The sequence below is a fragment of the Nematolebias whitei genome, chromosome 9 (genome assembly GCF_014905685.2).
Source record: "Nematolebias whitei isolate Nwh7 chromosome 9, NemWhi1, whole genome shotgun sequence".
Classification (NCBI taxonomy): Eukaryota; Metazoa; Chordata; class Actinopteri; order Cyprinodontiformes; family Rivulidae; genus Nematolebias; species Nematolebias whitei.
The window spans coordinates 23009596-23019136 of record NC_056506.1 but is presented as its reverse complement, the minus strand read 5'-3'; the positions used below and the strand labels follow the sequence as shown (position 1 = coordinate 23019136).

General features: G+C 38.2%; 1 protein-coding gene across 4 annotated transcripts in view; it reads right to left on the bottom strand.

Moving 5' to 3' along the window:
• Nucleotides 1–9137, bottom strand: part of LOC119414475 (E3 ubiquitin-protein ligase MARCHF6) — an 18402-nt gene extending 9265 nt beyond the window's left edge. The window contains exons 1-16 of one of the 4 annotated variants that reach the window (XM_037681565.1): nucleotides 9082–9137; nucleotides 7496–7592; nucleotides 7193–7266; nucleotides 6943–7086; nucleotides 4861–4933; nucleotides 4164–4381; nucleotides 3356–3493; nucleotides 2795–2856; nucleotides 2081–2113; nucleotides 1905–1956; nucleotides 1698–1756; nucleotides 1520–1600; nucleotides 1202–1270; nucleotides 723–797; nucleotides 393–527; nucleotides 158–277 (exon numbers count right to left, since the gene is read on the bottom strand). In XM_037681565.1, coding sequence (XP_037537493.1) covers nucleotides 158–277; nucleotides 393–527; nucleotides 723–797; nucleotides 1202–1270; nucleotides 1520–1600; nucleotides 1698–1756; nucleotides 1905–1956; nucleotides 2081–2113; nucleotides 2795–2856; nucleotides 3356–3493; nucleotides 4164–4381; nucleotides 4861–4933; nucleotides 6943–7086; nucleotides 7193–7266; nucleotides 7496–7592; nucleotides 9082–9100 — 1449 coding nt within the window. In that variant the 5' untranslated portion in view covers nucleotides 9101–9137. Of the gene's footprint in view, nucleotides 1–157; nucleotides 278–392; nucleotides 528–722; nucleotides 798–1201; nucleotides 1271–1519; nucleotides 1601–1697; nucleotides 1757–1904; nucleotides 1957–2080; nucleotides 2114–2794; nucleotides 2857–3355; nucleotides 3606–4163; nucleotides 4382–4860; nucleotides 4934–6942; nucleotides 7087–7192; nucleotides 7267–7495; nucleotides 7593–9078 lie in introns of all 4 variants that reach the window. The other 3 variants (XM_037681564.1, XM_037681566.1, XM_037681567.1) reach the window with 3 other exon arrangements.
• Between the last annotated feature and the right edge of the window lie 404 nt (nucleotides 9138–9541).

Here is a 9541-nt window from a genome sequence, read left to right as displayed (position 1 = left end):
CACACACACACACACACACACACACACACACACACACACACACACACGTGGAGTGAAATGTGGATAATGTGCTACATTTATTTATATCTACAAATTATATTTTTAAATATATGAAAAAAGATCGGGAGGTTGTAAAGCTGGTGAAGTTTTGACTCACCACTGACAGTATAAACCTCCTGAGGTGTCGGTAGATAGGAAGGTGTATCATCTCCTGCACCGGATTGAAGTCTGGATCGTTCAGGTTTCGCAAAAACCACAGAACGCCTGGTCGAAGTACCTGCTCACACACAAAGGTTAAAGCTAAGAAAAAAAACGCTGAAAATATAGAAAATGTTGATGTTTCTTTGCTTTTTACAACATACATCTGTGACCTGATGATGTTCTTGACTTACCTCTCGAAGCAGAAGGATGAAGGAAGCAAAGTAAAATACGTAGACCATGCCAACAAGCCAGTGAAGGAACATGGTGGTACCAGGAGCAGAGTCAAAACTCTGTTCCCTGTCCTTCAGAGTTGCATCAAACATTTCCTGCAATAATTAAAAAAGACAAGTACTTTCATATAATTACTCAAAAAAACCCTGTTTCTAGAAACTGGTGTCAGTGTAAAATCTGAAGATTTTTTTTTGTTCCTAATTGTTGACAATCTTGGTTTTTTTTTCTTAAGAAATGATGCAACTGAACCAGAAAACTAAAATGTGGTACGTTCTGCAACTTTGTCTTACCAGTGAACAAATGTCGAGCCACCAACCACATATGAGCGGGAACAGGCCTATCTCCATGATAACCAGCAGGGACACCTGGGAAACAAGCCTTGCAATTATTTATTTATTAACCTTTATTTAAGCAGGCAAATTCCAATGAGATCACAGATCTCTTCTGCAAGGGAGGCCTGGGCCTGAAGCCGTCTAACATGCATGTTTTTGGTCTGCGGGAGGAAACTGGAGTACCTGGAAAAAACCCACACATGCACGGAGAGAACATGCAAACTCCACACAGAAAGACCCCAGGTCCAACCAGGGATTGAACCCAGGACCTTCTTGCTGTGAGGCAACAGTGTTAACCACTGAGCCGTCGTGCTGCCAATTAAATTGCTGTTTTTAAGTAAACACAACTTTCTTAATTGCTGCCGACAGAGATCGTTTAGTTGTTTGTTTTATGAACAAACAAAAAAATAAGAGTGTGCAGTGGTTCTTTAGTTTACCTTGATAACAATGTAGCAGACACCTAGAAGACGCCGGGACCGCTGGAACTTCACTAATGAAGCCACTGTCTACAAGAGGCAGTTAGGGAAGAGCTGACCTTAATTTTTGTTGACAAGTACAAGAAAGAAGGTTGATCTCTTTTTAATAAAGGACACCAGCGCATAGGATAAACATTTTAGACAAATTCTATAGAGCTTGTCATAAAACGGGGCAAAAAACTTAACTGGACACTACACAATCAAAGTCTAATAAAAACCCAATGGGTACACGCTGAACATAATTTCCATACAAAGCCGTTTGCAATGTGTAGAGGATACATGGCAGACAACAAGCGCTCCAGCCAGGAGAATATATCCCAGTATCGTTGTGACGAGGCCATCAAAATGTGACGCTTTAACCTGCAGCCAGGAAGAGCAACATTAAGACGTTCCATTAATGCAGGCCATACCTGAATACAGTTTGATAGTTTCTCCTTGTGTATTCTAGTGAACTTACATAATCTTCAAAGCCCAGTCCAACTACTGAAAAATGTCCAATGTGATATGGGCAAAAAGCTAGAGGGAAACGCAGACATTAAGTCAGAGCTTTTAGAGTGGAAAACGCAAAGACATTGCTGAAGAGTGAAACAAGTATAAGTTCTCAATTCAAGTGGACTGGGAGCATTAAAACTCTGTCAAAGGCAATGACTTGATATAGCCTCACCAAAAACCAGGATGAAGAGTGTGTTAAGAGATACCACCCAGAATACGTGCTCCTATAAAAGAAACATACGCCAACGCTATCACGCTTTATTATATGTACTTTCTACCTGTCTGGTTATAAGCTGCAACCGTAACTGTGTGAGAGAGAGTAGTATAAAAGAGAGAGTCCATACTTACCAAGAAAACTAGGGAGCCATCAAGCCCCAGCATCTGAGACACACATTAAACACAAAGTTAAAATGACCACTTAAGACTTGGCAAATATAAAGTAACAATTCAATTCAATTAAAAAAATACTTCATTAATCCCAAAGGGAAATTAAATGTTGTAACTCGGCATCCTGGTTTAATTAAAGAGTTGAGTTGGAGTTTTATTAACACAAAATAGTATAATCCAGAGTGCTATGTATGCACTGCACACACAGAGATGGACATTTTCTCTTAAAGATTTCAACACAACTGTGTCTGCCTACTAAAAGATAAGCTCTGACTGGTATATGGACTGTACTTATATAGCATCTTTCTATCTAATCAAGATACTCAAAGCGCAATCTGTGCCCTCTACCCATCCACACACATCCACACAGCACTCTACTACATCTCTACAAAGCTAATCTGAATCTGTAGAGACTAATCAGGGCTTAAGATCACATTCATACACTGATGGGACACACATTGGAGGCAGTGAGGTCTTGTGTCTTGCCCAGGGACACTTCAACATGTGACTGCTGGTGGAATCGAACCCCCAACTCTCCTGTTGGAGGACAACAGCTCTAACCACTCAGCCACAGGTGCCCCATCCCCTCTGAACACTGCATTCTTTTTGGTATATTGCCATGACTCTGTCGCCCTACAGTATAAACCAGATGATAGAGAAATAGATACTTCTCACCCTTTCCCAGGTCAGCTCCTCTGCTGCTCTGTCCCACTCCAAGGCGTTCCAGTTCAAATCTTCTGCAAATAAGAAATACAAACAGGGATACAGAAGATAACAGAGTAAAAAAAAACCAGGTTCCTGGTTACAAATTTCTGCACACTCTTCAGATTACATTCATCAAAAAGAGATTCTTGAATTTATTCAGTCCATTATGGCCTTTACCAAACAAGAATATAACATATGACACATTACATTCCCGTTGACAAACCATTATACAGCAATCCACAGCAATGGTCCGAACAATTAAAGACTTTGCATAACTTTGACCTTGATTTTTTACCTTGACCTTACAGCTTGGGTCATGAAAATAGTATGTGACACTGTCTAGTGCTTGTACAAATTCATATCAAGTATTAATTATCTTGAGCGGATCAGAGGTTATGGCACAAACAAGCAAAGACATTGTATAACAACTGGCCTTGATTTGTGACCTTGAAATGGTCACAAACACTAAAAACTATTTTAAAGCTAGTTTTGTTCATAAGGCTCCGATTGAGATAAGGGTTTAATGTTTACCTTGTCCTCCATTATTGGCATCAGCAGCATCCTCTTCTCTCCCTTCTTCTTCCTCTCCTTCTTCATCTTCATCACCATCATCGTCGTCGTCGTCATCATCATCATCATCGTCCTCTCCACCATCCTCGTCCGGTTCAGCTTCTTCTCTGTGCTGGTGTCCCAGTGCCTGCTCGTTGGGACCGACCTGTGCGGGGGCGCCTGCAGCCTCTGCAGCAGCTTGAGCATTGGCTGCAGCATTAGCAGCTGGATTCTGCAGTCATTAAAATTAATAATAAAATAGTTACCGTTTAATAATAGATATACAATTAAATGAGGGACCATTTGGCTTTATACTTGCTCACTAACAACACTTTAAAATTTGGTCAAATTTATTAAATTACTCTAACAAATGAAAACAGATCACCCTCTTCATCACTGATTCTGATAAATTTGCTCCTAACTGCATTTTGATATCTAATAATGAGAGCAGAGCTTTGACAGTTTCTGTCAAGCATTGTTTTACATGTTTTAGTTATTTCTATACTAGCGTAGGTAGCCTAGCATGCACAGTTTTCCCTGATTTGGTCAATGCAAATGTGACGCAACACTTAAAAGCAGCAAACATAAAACTACAATAATTATTTATATCCACATTAAAAAGTATTTTCTTTAAACTTAACCCGAACAAAATGTCATTGAAAGAACTAAAAGAATATTTAGCAATAATTGAAGCTCTGAAGGCTCTACACATTATTAGACAGGTGTGACGGATCAGTAAATTTAAGCACATAATGTCTTACACGTTGTTAAGGAAGAAAAAACAGAAGACAAGAATCTTGCATGACATCAGCATGAACTGAGCTCACCTCATTAGCTCGTGCAGGACCATCAGGCTGGTTAGGGACCAGAGGAGGTTGATTCTGCTCTAACCACTGTGGGGCTCCACCGTGGACGATCTGCTCTCTGAGCCACACCAGACTGATGAAGGCACACAGAGTGCATGTGACCACAAAACAGCCCTGGAGGCAGTCAGCAAGCAGGTTCTGCCTGCAAGTTCAACACCACAGGGAGACAATGTCCACAACAGTCAAAAACTGTCCAGAGGGTAGCAGCTGGATGACTTAAGGTTCAAAGTATGAATGTGTATACCTGAAAAGACAAGAAGGTGACTCTACACATACAAACAATTTTTAAAATCAATGCAGACCAAGATTGTTGAAAAGTGGAAGGTGGCCTTACTGAAATTGTACTCAAGTTTCTCTGACAAAAAAAACACGTGTTTTTGAACTATAAGAACCTTTTCATGTTTTATATAACTTAGTGTACAGTACAGTATGCAGTGTGTACAAAACATCCATTAATCTATCCAGAATCCCGATGTCGGTTAAAACAGCTTTATCTGAAAGTGCTACAGGTCAGAAAAAAGCTGGGATTCACATGTTCAGCATATTTGCTGTGTAAAGCATCAAAAACACAAATGTGTACAAGGACAAAGTCAGAAAGACTAAACCAAAAGCCAGACTTACGTTGAAAGCATATCTAACGGCAGCGTAAGAAGAGAGCTCACAGAGCCAGTAAATAAACACTTGTAGATGCGACCTGTTAGGAAAGCACAAACAAAAGATGATTACCATAACAACAACGCTAGTAAATCTATTTTTATGTTTTATTGCACATTATTGTGAACTAAAACTAAAAATTTAATTATTAAATTTAGAAAACAAACAAACTGAGCTTTACTTCAAAGCCAATGCTTGGAATTTACCATTGTCCAGGGTGCTAACAAAATACTGCAAAAACCTGCTCTTGGTAAATAAGCCCAAAAAATCAGAGTACCGTATTTTCCGCCGTACCCGTCGCACCACCCTATAAGTCGCATCAGTCCATATTTGTCTAATAAAGTGGAAAAATCCATAAATATGTTGCTTCGCCGTATACGTCGCATCTATTATGTGTCACCGCTGACACGTTGTGTTTGTTACGCGTCACTGCTGACAACCCGGAAATGTGGGCTGGTGTTGTGCCAAAAATCAATGGGCTGCCAAATGGCGGCTGCAGGAGTGTGCACGGGAGGACTTTAACAAGAAATTAACAAGATTAACACTTAAAAACTATTATTTGTTTGTTCAAAATTATGTTAAATGTGTGTATCAATCTGACGTTTGCTTAATAAATGCACTTTGAAGGTCAAATCAGCTGCATTTCATAACCCCATATGTGGAAGTAAGTGTGTGCATGCGACGAATCCCTGTGCAAATTTAACAAGATAAATGCCTGAAAACAATTGTTTGCTCGAAATTACAGTCAAGGTGTGTCTCAGTCTAACATTTGTTAATAAATGCACTTTAATGGTCAAATCAGCTGAATTTCAAAAATAGTTTTGTTGCCTCGGTGCTCCGGGAGTGCGCCGAGGGAGGAAAAAAGGAGGAGGAACGCTGCTCGTTTCTTGGAAATTTCACAAGAAAAGCACCTAAACAATTATTTGTTTGCTCGAAATTATAGTAAAGGTGTGTCTCAGTTGAACTTTTACTTTAAAAATGCACTTTAATGGTCAAATTAGCTGCATTTTGCTGGGGCGGTGCAGCTGGTTTGACGGTCGGTCCAAGCAGCGAGCAGAACGAAGGTGGGGAAACGATGGCAGGCTGATTGAGTCATTAAAAGCTGGTGAAGATCCTCAGTCATCCAGGACATGGTAAATTCAAAAAAGTTCAAGAAACAAAACAATAAAGTATAATAAATAAAGTCCAGTTGTTTTGTCTTGAACTTTTTTTGAATTTGTCATTATAGCCACGTTTACCTATTACATGATACAACGGCATGCCATACACTATACTAATACTCTGCTGCCATCAAGTGGCTGAAAGTGGTACTGCTGATTTTTTTTCTTCTTCCAGTCAGAATGAATGAACACGGTCATATCTCAGCCAAATAATGGTTTATAAAAATGGGAAAAAAATCCATAAATATGTCACTTCAGACTATAAGTCACAGGGCATGTAAATTATGCAAAAAAGTGTGACTTATAAGGTGGAAAATATGGTCGGTATAAAATGAATTATAGATTCTTCCAAAAGGATTCCCAACAGCTGCATCCCTGAATGGTTGAAAAGATTTCCCAGCGTTTGGCTGGATTTCTGCACGTCAGGCTTCAGCTGGGATTTGTAGTGTAATGCTTCATTTTAGGCACCAACCAATCTGTATCACTAATTGCAGCTTCAATGATGAACAAAAAGCACACTCTCCATCAAGTGTTACTACAATAAACTTTAGTGAATCCTGCTTTAGTGTTTTGCCTGTCATCAGAGTGGAAGCTTATTATTTTAGGGGTAAAATCGTCTTGCTTTTTTTTCCTCATAACCAAACTGACAAGTGTTAAGGAATGTGCTGTAGAGTGGATATAATTTCCAACTAGAGTGATTTAATTGAATACAATTTCTGATAGAAAGACACTGGCAACAAGTGCTTCTAACAGTTTTTAAAATGTTTAGTAGGATGCTTTAAAAAATCCATATTCTTTACATATACATGAACAAATAATGAATTAAGTAATTTAGTAAACAATTGCACATAAAAAGTCATGACTAAGTGCGAACCATGGTGTGACTTACATGCTGTAAGAGGCACAACACCAAGCCACGCGAAGGCCACCAGTGTGTAGTGGAACCAGTATCTGATGGCTGTTCCAATACTGGTGACCAGCCCTGCAAAGATATCTTGAACAGGAAGACGTGATGGCATGTCTGGAGAGTAGACTGCAAAAAAACAAAATAACAAACTGATGTAACTGGTCAGTTGGGGGCGCTGAACAACACTTTCATACAATGTGTGTGTCCTGAATGATCTCTTAGAAAATCTTACTTGGCGTAAATGCAAAGCGGTGTTTGCATAATTCACAGTATTCTTTTCGACTGTGTTTTAGCCACTGTAGTAAGCTGTGGAAATAAAAGAAAACATTGGAAATGTACTCGTTTAAGATAAAATCACACTGTTCATAATCATAAGGGCTTTTAATGTTGGAATGTTTGTTTCACACTTGTAATGTAGTTTGTATAATTACTTATTTATGCCTATTTAAATACAGACTGACATTTATCACTAAAATCTTTTAAAACTAATGAAAGTATACTAATTTCAAGGTCAATTATTTTATGACTGTCATACCACTCTTGATGAATAAATTTGATGCTGCCAGTACAAACACAAGGATGATAAAGTGGCTTTTCCTGGGTCCCCTCTGACCGACATACTCGACAAATATCTGTAATAAGAACACACACACATAAACAATTAATATGATAAAATAGGATTTCTTTTTCATTTGTTGAATCAATAAATGCATTTCCCTTGAAAGACAACTCACACAAACAGTATAATGTATGCTCAACAGAAATTAAGTGCATAATATCTTCTAAAAAACTAAGATGTAAAAGACAGATACATTTGTGATGATATCAGCACAAGGACAGGGCGTTAAGGACAAACTGTAATCCCTGGATTACCGCTATATCTGAATGCCAAAATAAAATGACTATAATAAGCCTGTGATGGTGTGGCAGGCTGTTGTATCATTTATACTGAAACAACACTTATTCTTATTTACACCTCTAAATAACAACAATTGCTTTCCTCCTAGTCACATTGACACGTTACTTGTAAGAATTTAGATTATAAATACCTTAAACAACATTCCTACAAGTCAAACATTCTATTTCAAAGGTCTTCAAGGCTACAACATTAGGAAAAAAAAAACCCAAAGATTTAAAAAACTCATAAAAGCAACCAGTTTAACATAGTGTAAACTGGATATGCATGGTAGAAAGAAAAAAATAATTCTGCTATCCAAAGATTTCTTCATATCCATAATCAAATCACCCGTTTTATGTTAAAATTACTTTTATTTTTTTTGTTCAGATATATTGAATACGTCTGACATTTAATTAGTTACTTATTTGTACTATTTTCTTCCTTTTTTGTATTACTTGAAAGATATGTAAAATTAAAATTAGTAACAGTATTTATTTGTTGACTGAAGACAAGAGGCGTTGTGGCTAGGAAAAATATATATTTTATGTAGGAATAAGTTACAATGTTTGAGTATTTGTTTGCAGATACCGTACAACTGCACTACTATCAAACCATTAAATGACCAATCGTATTGCCATACCTGAGGATAGCATTAAGGATACCCCGGGCCGTCAACAAGCCAAGTGCATAAACAAGATTCCCTTACCCTAAATAAAGAGCCGAGACACTTCCCCGAAGTTATCAAAACGCAATAACAATAACAGCCATCTTAAACATTATGATAAAAAAAAATCTTAATAATTTCAAGGTGATGTGAGTTTGTTCTTATATTGGGTTTGTCAGCAGGTACGATGTCAACATGTAAATGTCCCATCTGTTGTGGTAAGAGACTTCACGTTGCTCTAAACACGAGGTTTAAACAACAAAATGCACCTCCCTCGAAGAGTTCAGTCGTTGCTACTACAGTCAATCTGTCGTGGCAGGTCTCTGTCTGAACACAAACTATCAGAGCAACTCCGCTGACTGTATTTACAGCTGCACCTGGGAGCTAATGCCCGTTAGCAGCCTAGCTAGCACTAACGGTTTTTTATCTTGGTCATCACCGTCACAGTTTCAGCGGAGATGAACTCAGGGATGTCTCACACTACGACACATACCTTAACATACTTGTTATAACAAGTTAGCGCACACAATGAGGTGATTTAAGTTTCAACGTTAGCTACCTTCCTCGGCGGTGTCCATGTTGACTGGCTGCTGCCGAGCAACCCTGCTCCACACCAGCGCCCTCGACCCGACAGTCAGAACAAAAGCGACAACAGTTTAACATTTAGAAGTAAACATGTCGGCTTACAGGTCACTTCGAGCTGTGACATTACTGCATGCTATTAAACTAAAGACACTTCCCTTTTTATTTCATAGTTCATCAGCTAGCGGTCCTTACGCGGAGCTAAAACACAACTGTTTCCGTATTGTACCCGCAAGATGGCGACAAAGTACATCAACTCAACAAACACACATGTATATCGCACACACATACATATGTATATACATGCATACCAAGTAATAGGTAATATAAAATTAATAATATAAAATAATAATAGTAGGTAATATATTTGTCATATACTAAGTATACATATTAAATATTATATATATATATATATATATATATATATATATATATAT